The sequence below is a fragment of the Sabethes cyaneus genome, chromosome 1, assembly GCF_943734655.1.
Source record: "Sabethes cyaneus chromosome 1, idSabCyanKW18_F2, whole genome shotgun sequence".
Classification (NCBI taxonomy): domain Eukaryota; kingdom Metazoa; phylum Arthropoda; class Insecta; order Diptera; family Culicidae; genus Sabethes; species Sabethes cyaneus.
Genome location: NC_071353.1, coordinates 139,244,627 through 139,265,080, shown reverse-complemented (window position 1 = coordinate 139,265,080; position 20,454 = coordinate 139,244,627). Strand labels below are relative to the sequence as shown.

General features: G+C 42.1%; 1 protein-coding gene across 1 annotated transcript in view; it reads right to left on the bottom strand.

Annotated features, from left to right (window-relative positions):
• Nucleotides 1-251: 251 nt before the first annotated feature.
• Nucleotides 252-20,454, bottom strand: part of LOC128733111 (pituitary homeobox homolog Ptx1) — an 89,235-nt gene continuing 69,032 nt past the window's right edge. The window contains exon 4 of the mRNA XM_053826726.1: nt 252-854. Coding sequence (XP_053682701.1) covers nt 252-854 — 603 coding nt within the window. The remainder of the gene's footprint in view (nt 855-20,454) is intronic.

The following is a 20,454-nucleotide window of genomic DNA, read 5'->3' as shown; positions in this document are numbered from 1 at the left end:
CAGTCATGAATATCGTCAACATTGTTCCGCCGATGATGATGCTGATCGTCGTCATCGTCGTCCGGCACCATTAGGTCGTCTTCGTCAAGGCCTGAAGTGCCCGTTTTGTCTGATCCGGGATTGTTGTTGTTGTTATTATTGTTGCCATTGTTGTTGTTGTGGTTGACGGCAACGTTGATGGCACTGTTGATGCTGGTGTTGTACATGGCAAGCGATGACGAATGGGACAGCATGCTGCCCAGGGCGTTTTCTCAGACAGAATCCGTGACACCGGCGTACTGACATGCGGATAGGCCGGCCGAATTGGATCTTGATACCGGTGACGGTGCCGAGTATGGACTAGAGAAACCGGAGGCGTGTTGCTTTGCTTTCAATCTCAGCGTCGCAATACTGGAGGTCATTGCCGTGCAGGGTTCCGCCGTTGCCCGATGATGGTACATGCTGTACGGATTGGTTGGGGTAGTGTACGGACAGGGCGTTGGGGACACTCCAGTGCCGCCGGTCGTTCCTCCCAAACTAGTCCCCATACTGCCGGGCAGTATTGTTCCGGTTCCCATCCCGGCCGCCACCGACGAGGCTGATGTATTAAAGCAATTGATTGAGTTCTGGTGGTGATTCGACGACACTATCGACGTCCCCAGGGGATTTACCGTCCACGGGAACGTTTTGGCACCCAGCGGCGACGGTACCTTCGCCCAGTTGTTGTACGAGTACGACGAGTACAGACTGTCCGTATCGGCAAACGGTTGCACAAATTGCGGCCCGAATCCATTCTTGAAGTCCGCCGCCGCTATCGCATTCATCTGATTCCGTTCCCGTTTGCGCCATTTTGCCCGACGGTTCTTGAACCACACCTGCAAAAGAGGGGTAGAAAATGGAAAATAATTACTCTCATTATCACAACACAGTGAAGCGGCAGCTTCAGCCCGATCGAACGCCATTAATCTTCATTTTTCTCGCCATCTTCTTTCCTCGTCCGCCCACGGTGCGGTGGTGGCGGTGATGCAACGCGTGGGTGGACGCGGACGGATGGATGAACGGACAGGGGGGAGTAGAGCAATTACGCGGTTCGTTGACTGCGCGCACTCAGGGGATCCGCAGTTCGCAGGACGACGGGTTTGTTTGGTCGTTTTGCCGACGGCGAAAATGGCGCCGCCGCCGCCGCCGCTGCGAGAATGTTCGTCGACGACGACGGTTCAACGAGCCGTGCGTCGGATGACATTCAATTTAAAACGACCGCAAAATGCGTTTTCTCCTTCGGGACGGGAGGGAAAATGTTACGCGTTTGTTTTCACTCAAGAGATTGGTGATTGTTTTTTAGAGAATTTGTAAAGTGTTGGGAAATGATTGGGATTTTTCTGAAAAATATATTTTGTGACATCAACAGGAATGCTTACGTGTTGAGTAATATCTGACAGTGCTCTTTGGCCGTGTTTTATTAAAAATGAGTTAATCACACATCTGTTTGCGCATTTTTCTTTTAGAGAGTATTTAGATGTCAACAAAGCTTGCAAGTTTGTTTTGAATTTTCATTCGTTTAATAGTTTTTCAAGAGTCATGGACGCAAAAAGGAAACTTGTAATATTTAAGTCTGTTTTTGAAAAAAATTCCAATGTGATATTTTAAAGAAGCGGAAGCTACTCAAGCGATACAAGACAACCGGTCCTTAGGAAATACTCCCCAAACCTGGCCGTAAACGTCGATAATGTTTTGAAGAACTATTTGCTTCACAACATCAAAAACACTACAAGAATGCACCATACTGCTTCCAACAATATTCTGCACCGTCTCTATAGGCGAAAGCAACACAGACTTGATGAGAGGATAATTTTTCCGGATTTTATTTCTTTGAAAGAGTGGCCTGCCTTTTTACTTGATTTCAATCCTCTCGACTTCTATGCATAGGGTTACATAGTAGGCAAACTAGAGAGCAAGAAATGATTGACTATGGATACTTTCAAGTAACGTTTGGAGAAGGTCTGGGATGAAATGCCTCAGGATATCGTGCGTGCCAGCTGTAACTCTTCAACGGCGATTTCGACTGGTAATTTGAGCTCTTCCTCCACTCACTTGCATTGCAATCTGCGTTACTGCGCAAATTTTATTGCTAAAGTAGAGCTACTGCATGGCTATTACCCGTGAGACTTAGATAAGAACTTACTATAATAATTTAAACTTTTAATACAATTTACTAGTTCAAATTTTTGTTGCAGTGACTTACTGTAAAATACAGTTGGGAGATAAATGAAATGTCTGTTAATCCGGCTTCGAAAATGTCTGCCAATAAACACACCGTCGCAGGCAAAATCAAACGTGTCTGGTTCAGAAATTTGAAATGAAAAACTATACTGAGACTGATATACAGGCCTTGAGTCGAAAATTAGAAAAACTTTCATGACGATAAAAATTGTAATAATATTTACCTACGACATGTACGCTTCATTCGTCCGTTTCGAACAGACAACTAATAAAGCCTGCAAGTCAGAATAATAAATAAATAGTACAATTAAACGACGATGTTTCCTCTTTCTCTATTTTTAGATTCTACGAAAAGGCTCATCAAAGAAATTTTAGTCAAACAAAGTGCATGTGGTGCGCGAAAGCCCATAGCGGATATGGATAAATCTCATCTTAGTCAAACCGGCCAGATATGTGGAGAAATTAATGCGGATGAAATGATGCAAGCCTTTTGCGGCAGATCAGCAGAGCATTTGTCGCAACCTTTCATCCAACTGCACCAATACATCCAACTGCAGCGATAGTACGCACCAAGGTTAGTCAAGAGAGGTTTTCTGATGTTCAAATTTGTTTTTCACCCCCGCTGGTTACCCTTGACGATCACCGAAATTTTCAAAGCGGAAACTGTTGAATGGATAAACAACGTCGATGGTTGCAAACCAATCCTTCCGCGCACTTCTGTTCTACAAACTGTGAAAACTAGATCACCTATTTTAACTCACCTTGGTACGCACCTTGCGCGTACCACTCTTGTTCGCATGACGTACCGCCGCGGCGTGCGTCGGAATCGTGTTGAAACGTCAGTGGAGGAAAAAAGAACAAAAATATCGAAACAGATTGAGAAGTGCTCGTGAGTGATTTTAAACGAAGATTAGTTTTTTCACTAGTTTCCACGTTGAAAGTAGTTAAAACTTATAGTTACGGTACAGTTTAAAATGTATATATCTGAGAGCAAAATAAGCACAGAAACGCACGGAAAACAATATTGACAGCACCAGATTGCCAAATTTGACACTGAAGTGACACTAAGCGCGAGTTTCTCTTATTTATACGGTTAAAAATACATACTAAATTAGGCTGACAAGACGCTCCAGATTAGACGGGACATTGGATGGCTTATCCCGGAATACCAAGCGTCCCGGAAAGTGTCCCGCATTGATTATTTTTTAATCAATTTTAATTTTAAGAATGACATATAGGGAATTACTCACACACTCCCCAGTCACGGCCCCGGCCAGCCGGCACCTCGAACTCCTCATCTGACCAACGTTGCTCCTGACTGTTCTCTTCATCTTCAGCTTTCGCTTCGTTATCTCCCAGTATTTCGATACTGGACGAACCCGGGGACAATTTGATGCACTCAGCTCTTTTGAAATGAACTAAAGTCCTAAAATTGTAGCATGCATGTTGGCGGCAGGCTATCATGGGACTTCGCAAGTAGCATATCTTATTAAGTTACTGTAACCCATTTATCACCAATTTTAGTCATAAATAGATTGCAGAAACAAAATGTGATAAAAATGTTTACTACTTGGGTTAATGAAGGGCAAAATCCGCTTGGTGAGGCACCTACCCCTGTGTATCTCCAAATTCTAATCCGTCACAAAATACTGGTTTTCACACGGATGCCAGTAATATAGATCTTTTGCCATGTCATGACCTTTTATCACGAACCCTTACCCAAAACCAATCTCGAATCTGCTACAAACCCTACCGCGAGCCACAGCATAAAGAGTTTAACTCCGGGGTTTTGCTGATATTGGCCTTCTCTGAAACTTATTCATCATCGAATCAGACACATGCATCGCGTATTGTCATCACTCAGCCACACAGCCCATGAGACCGAATTCTAGCCTTAGTTTATTTTTTTATGCTTCTCTAGGCTCCCCACTTGCTCGGCAATACTTGTAGCCATTCCGAGACGGATTCGCCGCACAGTACAGCGGCCAGTATCCAGTTTTTTCGCCAAAGCACAATCCGTGATCTAGGCTCATTGGTTACCGCAGACAACGACCCCAGCAGAGAAATACAAAGACGCATTATGGCAGGAAATCGTGCCTACTTTGGACTCCGTAGGACGCTGCGTTTGAACAAAATTCGCCACCGCACGAAATTAACAACCTTCAAGACGCTTTATTAGATTAGACCGGTTGTCCTATACGGCCATGAGACATGGACTATGCTCGTGGAGGACCAACGCGCCCTTAGTGTTTTCGAACGGAAGGTGTTGCACACCATCTACGGCGGAGTGCAGATGAAAGACGGAACGTGGAAGAGGCGAACGAACCATGAATTGCATCAGCTGTTTAGGGAACCACCTATCGCTCACACCGCTAAAATAGGTCGCCTGCGATGGGCTGGACACGTCGTGAGGATGTCGGACGACAACCCGGTTAAAAAAGTTCTCTATAACGATCTGACTGGAACGAGACAGCGGGGCGCTCAGCGAGCAAGATGGATCGTTCAAGTGGAAGGCGACCTACGGACCCTACGTAGACTACATGGCTGGCGAATTGCGGTCATGGACCGAGTGGAATGGAAACGACTTCTTCGTACAGCAGAGGAAACCACGGCATGGAGCTGGTTAAGTAAGTAAGTAAGTTCAATCCGTGATGCTGAGATCAGTCTCAGTCCTGCCACTGCGAAACTGCGAAAAAAATATACCGAACTGTTTGCAAATAATACAACGCTACCAAAAGCTAGCATCCATGGCCACTGGAAGCGCCGCTATCGCTAAAATGGAGTGCCCAATTTCTAATTGATCCCATCTTTACTACCGAACCGATTTAGCAAATAAGCCATTCAATGTGTCCCGCATTCATCTAAAAAAATCTGGTCACTTCATTTTAAATACATAAAGACACACAAAACCTAACGATAGGAACAACAAAAAACGAAACAATAATTTCACTGTTGTACAAAATTCTATAATTTCATTCTTTAGAAAATTTTTAACGCTAGCCAACAATACTTCGAAAAGTGGTTCTCATGGCTGCGAGTCCTCCTACGAGCCGCCGGTATCAAGATTCCTAACTGTTACCGCACCACCACATCTATCAGTAGGCACCGTGCAAATGCATAACCTTGTTTCGCAGCCGTTGTCTACCAACGGTTCCAGAAAAGAACTACAGTCGAAGTTGCTCTAGCTGGGACAAGAACCGGAGTTGCGCCGTTAAAACTTCTTACTATTCCGCGCTCCGAACTACACGCTGCCGTTCTAGGGGTCAAACTGGTGAACTCTATCGTGCAATCCCAGATTACAGGGATGTCGGATCATCGGTGCTACAGCTAGGTGCTAGGTTGGCGCGAATCTACGGGAATGACGATGGATTCTTGCAAAGTTGAACTTGGCGGATGACGGAACCAAATAGAAGGGCACTTCCGATCTGAGCAAATCAAACCGACGGTTCCGTGCACCTGATTTCCTCCGGAAAACAGAAAAGGAGTGGCCGGCAACGCCGCAGACCATTAGAGTCACTGACACGGCGCTTCGGCTGCATCTTTGTCTTCACTTCAAGGTTTTCGTGTCGACTCAGCAAATGGTTTGTCCTGCTGAAAATTACAGCAGACAAACGTGCTCCGAGCTATCAGCAACGCGGAACGAACAATGCGAAAGACTTGCAAAGCCAGCAGACTACTCACGTGTGATGAGTTGGCCAAGGCTCAGTGCTACCTGCACCAGATAGCACAAAGGAGCGCGTACGGGGAAGATCTACTTTTCGAGAATCACAACGGAGAGCAAATCCGTAAGAGTGGCCCTCTGTTCAGCCTCTGTTCGCAGGCTGCATCGTGCTCATCGTGCATCGTGCTAAATGACCTGAAACAACGCTTCTACGTTTCGAGAATGGAAGCGTCAGGCGGTCCGAAATAGATGTCAGATCTGCAAAAACGAATGAGCTCGTCAACAAGCGCCGCTGATGAGTGATTTGGCGTCGTCACGTCTTGCAGCCTACAGCAAATCGCCTCCTCATATGGGCGGATCTTGGGGAAGGTTGATTCGCACCGTTAAAAAGAACCTAGAAAAACTGCAACCGAATCAACCTGCCTTCTGATGAAACGCTGCAGAGTATACTGATAGAAGTGGGGTAAATTCGAGGCCGTTGACTGATATCCCTCTCGATGATGATCAGTCTGAATTATTTTGAAGGGTAGAAAACTGATAAAAACAAACATTGTCCCCAGTTTAGTAGTCATGTCCATGGGCGACAGATAAAAGCATACTGCCACGGGTATGCACTGAATGCGTTTTATTTTCAACTTCATGCAGGGCTATCAATTTTTTTTTGAGTACAGGTAGGCATATTGTCTTTGCTATGGGATTCAAAAGTTATTGCGATCTTTAGGTTGGATGTTCAGCTTTTGCAGTTTTACAAAAATAAGTTCAAACGATATTTGTTGCATATCCGACGTTTCGGCCGTTGGGTTCGGAATTTCATGTACAGTCCGAGGGTTCACAGTGAACTTTTTAGAGCAGCTCTAACAACTTCTACTAAAGCAAACTGATGCAGAACTCTTTGTATCGAATTAATTATTACCAATTCCAATATAAAAATGTGTCGATTTTTATTATCATTGTACTGTCTTCTGTCAAAATGCTCATATCCGTTCTTATGTTGTATCAATGTTTATAAACCCATCTGACGAATGGTGCAGCGCATTCGTACGCATCCTGCGTCCGACAATCATTCATCAGCTTGGATTACCGCTAGCACAAAAATGCGCTTCAATATCCATACATCATGTAGGACATTCAAATTGCATTATTTATTAATGGTAACATTTTTACATTTCATCTGTCCGCATCGGACTGTCTGTGTTGTGCGACCATCGAACGCGGACAGCAACAAAAAAAACAACATCCGCACGCATTTTTTTTAATCTCACCAGCCGAAGATAACAGATAAAAAATCATCCGACAAAGCAAATACCCTCTGACACCTGATAACTTATCATACACAACGGAATGCATTCCGGTCCGGTCTGCAACCGACAGCTGCTGGCCCGGGAGCCGTCGAAAACCTCGTGAACGGGGGATTAATAGCGAAATTTTAATTTATATTAAACATCAAAAGCCTGTCAACCAGTCAGCGGGACTTCGAGTCAGTTTAGGAAATTAATTGAAGCATCCTTTCAATCGATCACCAAAACAAAATTAGCCGCCCGGTCGGTCTCTCAATCAATAGTTTACCCGTTCGGCAGAATCACCGGCATGACAGTCAACAGGAAACAAACGGCCACACAGGGAAGTCAAATCTAATAAATAGTTTTGGTTTCCTTAATCCTTTTCGCCCCTGCTCAATTTCGGCGTTCGTCGCCAGGGGAATAACATTTCCCACTTTTTCCGTCCCCGCATCGGAGCCGGAGGTTTGCTTCCTTGCGTGAAATGGCAATATAATAATAAATGTTTGTTCGTATTATAAATGATCATAAAAGGCAAACAGAAGGACGCATTGTTGTCGTGCAGAAGTCAAACTGCGATTTTGCTCGATTTTTCCCCCTTCACATGAGTTTCCCGTTCCGTTTCGTGTGTGTTGTTACATAGTGGCGCGAAGCGGTAGTTTTTCCCTCCTCAAGCCGACAAACTGCGGCAAGAATTAATGAATGGGAGAACCGAGGGAATCTTTGCCAGAAATTGCCCCGTAATGGCAAGTGAGGATATTAAGGAAACATTAAGCTGTAATTGTTATTACACGGTCTCCGTATGCGTCCGACTCGGATACAGATTCGTGCATTCCTTTCCTGCTGAGAGGGTTTTTCTGTCCCGGACGGGTTCGTTTCGGGAAATGAATCGATTTCTTAGCTAGTGCACGGAAAAGTCATGCAAACTGCCATTTCTCCCACACGATTAGCTTCTTTGACTATCAAAATTAAGACATTAGAAACGCACCAATCGTTAACGATCCGCTACTAATGCGGTGAGTACCACGCGTTTCAATTTCATGGCCTACTTTTCGGGTGGCTCCGGGATGCTCCCGGACGGTGGTGGTGGGAAAATTAGCCTACTAACAAGTGGCAGCATCCGGTAGCACACGCTCACTCACGCTTCCGTAACGAATCAAATTGATTGTGCCGGAATGGACTGGCAGCAGAGCGGGTAGCATCGGGCGGTGATTTGCGTTAGGCCAATCTGTTTCGGTTCCGATTTCGACGGTTTGCCTGCCGCGTCGGAAGCGCAGAACGAGACACACGGGAGCATAGTGTAAATCAGGGATTTACGTATCCTGTATTGTGTGGATCTAATCCATTGACACGGGTGGCTAGTGTCCGTAAATCAGCGCTTTCACAGGGCTTTCGCGCGGTGATGCTCGCTGCTTGGTTTTGTTCTGTTTGGGAAATTACTGGGCATAGATTGATTGCGGAAGCTATTTAGAGGACATCCATAAAGTGCGTCAAGCTTATAGGGAGTGAAGGAGATTGATAAAATTGTGAAAGTTCAGAGAATTATAATTTAGCTTTCAATCTAAGATACGACTATTGAAGACTTCTGTAAAATTAACGTACTGATGCAATTTAACACAAATAGTTAAATTTTTACCTAAAACTGCTTGGTTTCTCCATTTCCTACCCCCCGGGGCTACCATCCCAGTACTTCGGGAGAATAATGTACCTTCGTGACCGATACGGGGATGGCGACCAACTTGACATCCATCCCTTCACGACCACCCTAGCAGGATTTCTTTGCGTGAGTGTAAATAGCGTCATGACCGCATTCGTGAGAACTCATCGGTACGTGGGACCAGCCAAGAGTGCTCTTCAATAAAACGGGCACTCCGTCACAGCAACCATCGCGGGATTTCTCCACCTGTCGAGACGTGAACCGATATGGAAGCCCAAGCAACTTGAAAGTTCGAATTTCACTTAAGTAACTAACTTGCAAGTTCATATTTAGTTCGAATTTAGTTTCGCAGAACTTTCTTGCTGAACAACACTACACTACCGAACCGAACTTCATTCTCAATAAAGTACCATTAATATTTATAGCAACTTGAAAGTTCAACATGTAGCTTGAAAGTTCAACATGGCAACTTGAAAGTAACTAGGAGTTTGGATAGTTGTGTCTAAGGCAGGTTAACAAGTGGTTCAAGTGGAAGGCGACCTGCGGACCCTACGTAGACTACGTGGCTGGCAAATTGTGGCCATGGACCGAGTGAAATGGAGACGACTTCTTCGTACAGCAGAGGAAACCACGGCCTGAAGCTGATTAAGTAAGTAAGTAAGCAGGTTAACAAGTTTTCTTTATGTCTTTAGATATAGAGCTTGCTGAGCAGCTTCATGTAAGTAATTAACCGAACTTTAAAGTTGTATATCTCAACCTTCTACCTACTCCTAACTTCCGCAAATTCGTTTCATGCGATTAAGATAGACCATTTAAAAAAAACTTGAACTATCGCATAGCGCTTCTGGCTTTGAATAAATACGAAACAGGGTAAGTGGAAAATGTCCCCCAATTTTTTCATTTTTTTGGACCTTAAGTGAACCTTTTGTGATCTTTCTAGTCTTGTTTGGAACGTGCTTTGTGTTCCCTTTGAAATTACCAAATACGAACTTGAAAGTACGGTTAGTTATTTAAAAATTAAGCGGAATAGAATTAGGCTAAAAAAATGCCCTTTATCGGAACTTTTGGTTACTTGGGAGCGCCGTCCAACATAACGCGCACCCCGCACAGTCCCCATCACAGGATTTATACAACTGCCACTCTGCCCCTAGATGGAACAGTGTCCATCTAGGAATAGGGACTATTTTGGGAATGATCCCATCCCCCACATATATGAGTCCGTCTAGAGTTCTACCTCGCCCAGAATCGCGTTGCTTTTGTTCTGTGTGTCATATGCGGCCTAGAGACGTCTGTTCAATCTTCTTCTTCACACGTGTCACCACTTTAACAGAGCTAAGCGTCGCACAATGGGCAAAAAGGAGCTCGTAATCCTAAGAAATAGAAGCCGCTGGTTTGGAATCTTGCTAGATACCTATTCCTATATATAAAAACGCAGGAAATCGATTGGTGATGGTTTTATCCTGCGTAGACTTCGGGAAGTGGTCCATTTTGCCCTATTATCCCTATAAACCATGATAAAAGCTAATTAAACAGTATAAAAACTTATTTGCCGCCAGTGAAATGAACTCAAATAGCTTCCAAACGTTGTCAAAACATCAGAAGAAACAAATCCCATTCATACCATGCAAATGCAAGAATAGTCGATTTTGCCCAATTCACCCCTAAATACCTACATAGTAAAACCTAATTAAAGCGATTAAAAATAATTCAAAGACAGGGGAATAAACTCGACTAGCACCAGTGCAACTGAAAGACATCAGGAAAGTTAAATGTCATCGATTCAGTACCGTGATTAATTCACATACGGTCCGTTTTGCCTGATTGTCTGCTAGATCTGCAAAAACACGTTTATTTGCAATTGCGCAAAAAATTCGTAATTTTTCAGCGTTAGTGTTTTTAGGGAAGTTTATCAATAAAATACAGCGCATTTTTTTAAATCATTAGGGTGATGTTATATTCATCTATCAGAGTGGTACAAAATTTTCGATTTTTTGAATCCGTCCAAAAAATTTTTTTGTTCAGAAAAAATGTAGAAAATTTTAAAATGAGCAACTTTGCTGAATATAGTAACTGTATATCTTTTACTAGTTGCGAGATATAATGATTTGCTTAAAAAGAACAGTTAAAAATCAATTCTGCACAATATCTTTGCTTCCAATTCTTTTATTGCTTTCAACTGCTCTGAAAAATTATTCAGTATGATAGAATACACATTTTTTCTTGAGACTGCTTTTGCCTTTGAGTTAATTTTAATCGCTTTAATTAGATTATCTATGTACATGGGGGTGAATTGGGCAAAATGGACTATTCTTGCATTTTGCACAGTATGGAATGGATGGGATTTGATTCTTCTGATGTTTTGACAATATTTGGAAGCTATTTGAGTTCGTTTCACTTACGGCAAATAAATTTGTGTACTGTTTAATTAGCCTTTATCATGTTTGGAGATAATAGGACAAAATGGACCACTTCCCAAAGTCTGCGCAGGATGAAACCATCACCAATCGATTTCCTGCGTTTTTCTACATAGGAATAGGTATCTTGCAAGATTCCAAACCAGCGACTTCTAATTCTTGGAATTACGAGCTCGTTTTTGCCCATTGTGCGTCGGTTGGCGGCTTGGTGGTCTGCCCTCTATTTTCACTACAGCTCAACCAGGATTCTTAAAATCGATGTACTGACGGCTCATCTAATCTAGAAACATTTCGTCGCGTTACGTAACCGAATCGGTCGCAATCGTACAACAATCGTTTTCAGAAACGTGCTAGAGAGATCCGAGAAGTCTGTTTCGTTATTGTTTTCCATACGCATCAGACCGTGTCCGTCGCACGCGGTAATCTAATGTGCTATGCGTGATGTACGAATTCGTTCGGATAATAATTCAATCCCCACAACACGATACGTTTAAAATAATATTGCAACGAAACTAAAAGAGGTAGGTATTTCGCGTTGAAGAACGAATTGTAGAACGGTACCAGACTTTTAAATAGGTAAATTTATTGGTAAAACTGGACGAAAAAATGTAATAAAAATGCTCTGAAAAAACTTATTTTAAAGCTGTTTGCATCTGAAAAGTTACTAAGTTTCATATAGTAGGAGGTTTAACCGTTATGTGTGCAACAGGGTACCCGGGTACCTTTTCAGTTTTAAAATAGTTATAACTCATTCAATTTAAAACAGACGTCATTGAAATTTTGCGACATCGTAAAACTCGTTGATCTTAAGTAATTGAGGTTTTTTGGTGCATATCCATAAAGGGGTTTACCAATGAGAGGCACTTGAATTTTTTTATTACGTAGGAGGGCGACAAGGGTACCCGGGTACCCATGATTTACTATGTTTATAACTTTGGCTATCTTGAACCGATTTGGATGAAACCAGTGGCATTTGATTCGTACATTTATCTAGTTTTGATTAGACAAAGCATTTGGCCATCAAATGACATGTAGTTCCCGGGAATCGGTAATTCCGGAGCAACGTCCGGTAAAACGTGGGAAGCCGCTTGTTTTGAAAGAATATCAGCTTTCAGCAAAGCTATTAGCTTTGAACTTGACATTGTGGACCCCTTTTTCATCTTATTATATAAATTGGTGACTTTAGATCGCATTGGCCATTCCATAAAAGGGTTCCTGTAGGGTTACAGATGGCCAGTTGGGTGCCTAATCCAATATTAGGATTGGTTTAGCGGATGTTTTAGATGTTTTGAACTGATATGGTCAGTTTAGTATTGATTAATAATTTCGGAACTGGTTCCAAATGTATAACGGATAGTTCTACGTTTTGAACTGTTCTGATAATGCTAAGCATTATCTTGAATCCTGCGGTATGATCTGTGACCCCGTAGAAACTGTTGTCGAAATAACCAATCAAAATATATCGAAATGTAAAAAATATCACCTCCCGAACTAATTCCAAGTACTTTGATACCCATATTGCTAGGTTTTTACTTCCAATCCTAGACTGGCCACCCATGACCCCACAGGAACCTACTCCGGAATGGCCAACCTGATTCATCTCATTATATGAAATAGTTCATTGTATGAATTTTTAGAGTTTTTATATCCGCATGACTGATTTTCCTGCAATACAAACAGTTCCCTACCTCACAGCGGACACTCTGTCGGAATTCCGGATTTTTGGGCCCCGTAAATCTTTTAATGGCCAAATGGCCACATAATTGAAAACTAGATAAAATAACGAATCAAATGACACCTATTTCATCAAAATCGGTTTAAAATTGTTGATGTTATAACAATATCAATTTTGGGTACCCGGGTACCCTTGTCGCCCTGCTAAAGGTGTTTTTTTTGTCGCACACATAACGGTTAAGAGCAATTTTCAATACAAAAATTTTGGGGCCGGTCACAGTGTAGTGGTTAGCATTCACACCCCTCACGCCGAGGACCCGGGTTCAAATCCCAACCCCGCACAAGTCACGAATGACCCAAGCTGTTGAACAAAATTTTCTTAGCTTTCGAATGAAAGTAACAGATTTGTTTTATCTAGCATAGTTTTTGTAATAAAGCTAAATTAAGGCAAACAGACAAAAATGTTTAATAACTCGATAACGATTGAGATTTGGTCATATACAGAGAAGGATTTTTTCGTCAAATGTAGTCCTCTATCACCACCTGAAATATTTGCACTAAGCTATCTAACACCCTGTATAACTTTGTCAAATTTTCCTCGGTTGAGACGATATTAGACCAAACCTCGTGTTTTAGGTCTTGACCTTGAAATGCGGTCAGGCATATATTAATATTTTTTGAAACGGTGGTTCTACAATTGATGAAGCGACGGTAGGGAGTAATATATACCTGACCGCATTTCAAGGTCAAGACTAAAACACAAGGTTTGGTCTATTTCATAGGAACGGAGCCTTTCCCCGCAAAACCCGCGCTGAGAATCGCGGCTAACACGCTGACAGACGAACAGCGTCACACGCAGTACCTTGTAAGCAAGGTTGCCAACAGCTTTTCCCGAAAATCTGGAGAACACGAATAAAAGTGTCTGGCAAAAATCTGGTGGTCAAGGGGAGGCGTTCTCCTGAAAAAATCTTACTCGTTTTGCTCACCGTAGATGCAACCCAAGTAGCACAAGTTGTCACAATTGAGTCGCAGCGGCTGATATGCGACAAATTTAAATGTAAAACTTCGGTTACAGTAACCTAAAATATAACAGTTGTGTAACCGAAATAGCGCAACTTATGTAACTAAATCTGGTTGCATTAACAGTTACTCAATAACCAATATGTAACATGTATAGTTACAAAATGGTTACTATTGAAGTTACACATAAACTGTAAATTGACTTTCAATTGGTGGCAAATTAGTTATCTTGTAACTTTTATTGCATAGCGAAAATGTAGCAGGTTTATTATTTCAATCTATGGCTGTCAACGTCAAGCAGTAAATTTAACTGTTGAATATAGAAGAGTGTATAAATTATTATTTCAACACAAATTTTAATGCAGTTTCAAATTTATGGTGAAATGCATGATTCTAGCTTTGAAAAATTCACGCGCTCTTATTTAATATAGCTTTTCGTTACTTACTTCTTTGAAAAATTGATGTTTTGTAAATCAAATAGAAAAATTTAAATTTTAATTTTTTGATTTTTTAAATTTATTCTTAGCAATAATGAATTAGTGGAGCATTCACCTAGAAACCATTAAAAATCAAGTTGTTTTCGCTATCACTTCTATCACAGTAAAATTCATAGCCATTTTGCCTTTGGTTCTAACTCCTACACCATCGTCCTTGAAGTTTTGTATCGTTTTCGGCATATTGCATGAAATGATTTTAAGCAGCCATTGTTCATTGTTCACATTGTTGATATCGGGAAAAGATATTTTTTAGTGATTGTTGTGAAAAGAAAGTGTTAATTTAATATCAAAGAATAGTTTCAGTTTGAATAAAACAGTTACCACCAGTGTTAATCATAGAAGGTTACATTTCAGTTACATTCTAGTTGTACGTAACCTTAGCCTTCGACCTGGTTACGGTATCGGTTATACGGTAACCAATATTAAATCTGTTGTAGTCACTTATTTCTTATGTCGTCATTTCTAAGTTACACTGTAACCTATTTTCATTGCCGGTTTCGTTTCGATGTAACTTGATCGTTTTGACGTTTGAGAATAATCATCATTTGTTTACTTAATACCAATGTCTGGGCGGAGAAGATTCCAAGTACCATCAATTAAGTAAATAAACGCATTTACAAGAGCATTTCACAACCCGTGTACCAATTGTTTATCTTTAACATTAGCAATATTCTTCAGGTCTAGTTTTTCCTTAATCCGTTGTGTTTACAAGGAACAGTGAACAAATTGTTGCGAAAATGTTACTAGCCGACTTTTTTTGACTTCGTAACTGCTCGTAACGGAAAATTCACTGTTTTGCGACCAGCAAGTTGATGACAGTTTGGAAAAAGGTTTCATTTGTGTCACTTGATAACTATTTGGTAACTCGTAACTGAAAGGTGACTGTTTTGCGACGACCAAGTTGTTGACAGTTCGAAAAAAAGGTTTCAATTTGGTCATTTGGTAACTACCTGGTAACTTTTTGAGATTTTTGTCACTAGAAAACTAAAAAGTAACTATTTTTAATTTTATGTAACCTAACTCGTTACAAGTATCCTAAATGTAACTGCTGTGCAACCTTTTTGTATTTTTTTATTTTTATGATTAGTTACAAGTGCTACTTGGGAAAATTTCGTCCAAAATTAGAAGTGATGACCTTTTTGCAAGACAGTGGATCGGAAATCTGGCAAAAATCTGGCACATTACCAAATATCTGGAAGATTTTAGCTTTGTCTGTTTGTCTGGCGCTTTCAAAAATCTGGCAAAATCCAGATTTATCTGGCAAACTGGCAACCGTGCTTGTAAGTCGCAAGGGCCTGCATAGTGTTGTCGTCCCGCCAGTAAAAACAAGGTTAGATTAAACTTCTCGGTCGGTGGTTTCTACAGTAGACAGAGGAAGAGGCACAATTTGTGTGTAATACCCCAACCCATGTCGCTAGCTTAATAAGAGGGGTTGCGCAGTCTCCTTTTGTTCAACGCCTCTATGGTTCAAAGGTACAAGTACCAGCGAGCCACATGTTCTGGCGGGTGTTGTGGGTTCGAATCCGGTTATAATCTCAGATTAGAGCTTGGTTCGACCCATGCACCTTCCAGCATTGGACAAAAGGTAGGAACCACAACGACAACTTATTAAGCGTAGCTACCAATAACCCCCCATCCCCCCTCACCTTTCCATTCTTTTCCCTCCATTCAAAAATTTTTCATTGCTTTTCCCTATCGTCCCCTTCATCAATTGTAGAACCACCGTTTCATAAAAAATATTGAGACGATATTGTGAAATGAATCAAAATTTTGTCAAAATGGTCGAACCATTCCTGACCAGGTGGATCAAATTGAGTTTTTGAATCACAACTTCATATTTTCATGACTTATTTATTCTTCTAGTGTGAAATAAGAATAAAAATGAAATAACCAATATGTGCATTTTAACATTTGCACGTTTTTTTAATCCTGATGTACCTCATGGCAAGGGGAATAAGAACATTTTCATGAGTATTTACAACCGGACCTACTAAGAGTAAATCAAGAGTGACATATATCGATGTATTCCATTTAGGAAATGACTTCGTTTGGCTCTATACTGACGTAATAGATATCAACAACATACTTAATTTACTTGTGAAAGAGAAAAGCAGAATCGGCTGCATGCTGTTCAATTGTGAAACAATATTATGCCATCTAAGCCAGTAAATTGCGACAAAGTCTTTATGCGATTAAACATTGTAATAAACTTGCTTAAACAATGATCATTATTATGTTGCCTGCTACTGGCCGAGGTTAGCGAAACTATATCTGGTACGCTTTCCCAACTAATCGCAAACCTAATGGGAAGTGTCCACCCATAATTCAGAATAAATCTGTCAATTTCAGCAAACCTCATTATTTCCAGCGTGAGGCGCGCAATCCTTTCCCAGCTTAGAGAAGCAGTCCCGTTTTCGTCCCAAACGTCCGTATGCAAAGCATTTTCGCGTGTCGGCCGCATCTAGCATCCAGACGAGAAAATCAGTACGCAAACCTTCATAATGACCGGGCGAGCGAGCGTTCGTGGGCTGGCTGGCTGGTGGGATATGTCTAAACGCAATATCCACTCGTGTGACCGCTTCTGCTGTCTGCCAGCCAGATAAATGCTTCGGGAACCATCTTCATTTTGGCACCTGTCCCGTCTCTGCCTGCCGACCGAACCTTTTAGCCTTGTTCTGAAGCTTTCGGAACCGCTGCTGCTGCTGCTGGTGTAGGCTTTTGAGTGGGATTAAAGTGTTCATACGGACAAACACACATGCAAACATGGACCGGAATGGTCACCATATGTGATGAGTTGGAAGACACTGTGGCGTCCCACACGGGCTGCCAGCCTGCCATCGCATCGGTGTTCATTCGAAATTGTTTGCATGAAAGGGTCAGCCTTTGCCTCATCATTATACATAATGCAAACCGTGCGCACTTCAGATCAGATCCTGTGCTCGGCCAACAAACGGCCATTCTGATTGCAACAGAAGCGCCATACCCACATTTACATGTACACACGAACACTCACACACACAGAGACATGTAGAGAGCTGCTGGGGTTATCTTGTCAACAGCATCTCATTTCCATATTCTGTTTGCGTTGTTCAACCTACGCGACATAATAACTCGGAACGGCAGAATGGGCACCCCCGCCGGTCGGTCGTCGGTCGTCGGTGTGGTCAGGTGGCTTGTGATTTCCCGTAAGACTAGATTGAACCGAAAGGCTTTATTAAACCCGGTTTCATAACTTCACATCGGGCTCGCAAAACCAGAATCGATTATTCGGGAGGGATTTTGTTGAAGTTGATTGCAAAAGGCTACATTTCCATCCTTCCAATGAATGCCTGCCATGTCAGCCAGCATGCTAGGAAAGCAGGTTCATTCAGGCCACAGCTGATCGAACCCCTCAGCAACGAAACGCCACTTTAATTACCCACCACAAGCCTGCAACGCTCAATATTTCCCACATTTTTACCGGCAATCTGTTTCTAATTCCGGTAGCACAACTTGTATGCCGTGTTAATATTTACTTTCAATCGCGCTCGGCACAGCCAAAAATTTGTTATCAGTTCAGTAGGAAAGCAGCACCGCTGCGCTGCTCTGCTCTAGCCTCGGTGAATATTGAGCATACCCTAGGTGGACCGTCCGACGGGCGGAGGTACCGCTGGTGGTGGCGCGACCGGACAGGACAAAGTTATCAGTCTGATAAACACCACTGTCAGCGAGTACACACAAACACGGCAGCTCTCTGTTTACCGTGCTTGACTGGCGTTGCCGCTGCCGTTGCCGTTTGAGCGACTCCTGGAGGATGCTTTGCGACAACCCAATCCCGGCCGAAGCAGGCCAAATCGGAACGACTAGTGCGCGCCTAACTAATCCGGTCGGTCGAATGAAACTATTCCAATTTTTCGTCAGGCCACCAGGCCACCAGGACCGGTGCGCGGTGTTTATTACACTTTACGACCATTTCGGGTGGGAACTGGCTTTTCAGTGCTTTTCGGATCGTAGCGGAGCTTTACACCTCTAATGGAGGCCAGCGCAATCGCCGGAACAAGGATTTACGCGTGATGTTTCTTAGTTCGTTCGGTGATTTGCTTCTAGCAGGAACCAGTAATGATTTCTAAATTATTACCCTAAAAATATGGTTGTTGCGGGGGTAGCCACAGTTTAGGTTCATTTAATTAAATTGAATTACTCTTTTGCATCTAACGGAATCGATTTATCACCAGAAACATTAAAATAAACCGTCGGCGAGCAAACCTCCGCCGCAACGGCGGCCGTGTGCCATGGTCATTAATTTGAAATATTGCCTTTTAATTGAATGTTTGTTTCCTAATTTTCACCGGATGCTGCTTTGAAGCTAGCCACATTTTATCTTCCGAACCTTAGAGTGAGTGAAAGTGAATCAACTCGCCAAAAAAATATTAATAAAATTAAAACAGAAACACCGTTTGCTTCCTTTTCAGATTTATGAAGTATAAGACAGTTGAACAGACCCGTATTTGGGGGAATCCCGTAGACTTTGCCCTGCTTTTAGCTTGTATGTGCAACCGGAACATAGAAAAGTTAATGCGATATGCGTTATTTCAGGTTTGAATGTATTTTTACCGTTCCGGTTTTAGCCCTATGAATTTCAGCCCCGTGATAAGATTGACGGGCTTGTTTTATTTTTGAATCGCGGACCATAGTATCTAGTGCTTCGGACGTGGCGCCGGCCATTCGTGCCCAACACCGATTGATTCGAACGAACGGGTTGTTTCGATTTGCTCAGCGTTCGAGTTAGATTATCGACAAGTAATTTGCAGCAAAATTTGATCGATTGCCTGTATATGTCTTACCGAAAGGTCTCATCAACTGCAATTAGATTATCTGACTGCGTAAAAGTTAGACTTTATCTGATGAATTGTAATGGAACCAAGGGTGAAGAATCAAGACCAAGACCAAAACCAAGGTCAAGACCAAGACCAAGACCAAGACCAAGACCAAGACCAAGACCAAGACCAAGACCAAGACCAAGACCAAGACCAAGACCAAGTCCAAGACCAAGACCAAGTCCAAGACCAAGACCAAGACCAAGACCAAGATCAAGACCGAGACCAAGACCCAAAACCCAAGATCAAGTCCAAGACCAAGATCAAAACCAAGACCGAGACTAAGACCGAGATCAGGACCAACACCATGCCCAAGCCCAAGACCAAGACCGAGACCAAGATACAATATCCGAAACGCAAGACCAAAATCAAGACCAACACCAGGACCAAGACCAAGATTAAGTACAAGACCAAGATCGAGACCAAGACCAAGACCAAGACCAGGACCAATAAAATGTGCTCTATCGAAAAGTTTCGGAAAAATTCAAAAATAAAATATTGAGTAATTCTCGCTGAAACGGGGCCACTGCTGACTCGGGGTCTTCAAATATTGGAACTTTTGTACTTAATTGATTGGAAATGGCCAAAAAATAAGACTTACCCTTTAATACCCGGAAACAGTGAACTCTTCGTTCGCCAAGGGGCCTAATAGTTTCAAAAAGAGCTGAATTTTTAGCAAACCTTGAGATCTATATCAGGTGTTATTTACTAAATTTGCCATGAAACATCTAGCAAACGGCCTGGTTCTGTAAAGAACAGGGCATTCAAACGGAGTAAAAAAATTTTGGCGGCCATCTTAGATTTGCTCGCCATATTGGATTCTATTAATAAATCGCCGTTTTCGCCATCAGCCCCCAACCGATTTTTATTTTAAGACCGCCACTGATAAGCTGATAAAAATGCTGTAACCCTTTATAAGGCCGTGGCAATTATATTGCCATTATTTTGCGTCTATAATGACATCAATATAATTATAGAAGCAAAATAAAAAATTTTTGTTGGTGGCAATATAGTTGCCACTGCCATATAAAGGGGTAAGAAAGATTTATAAAATTAGGTGTGCATTGTCATTCACTGAATGAAGCAACCAGTTATCTGTACCAAGGTTCACAATTTTCATAAAATTATTGTGATATTTCCAAAATTTGCTATGAAAAATCCCAAGTAATAAATCTTCAGCTGCTTGGTTTTATTAAATT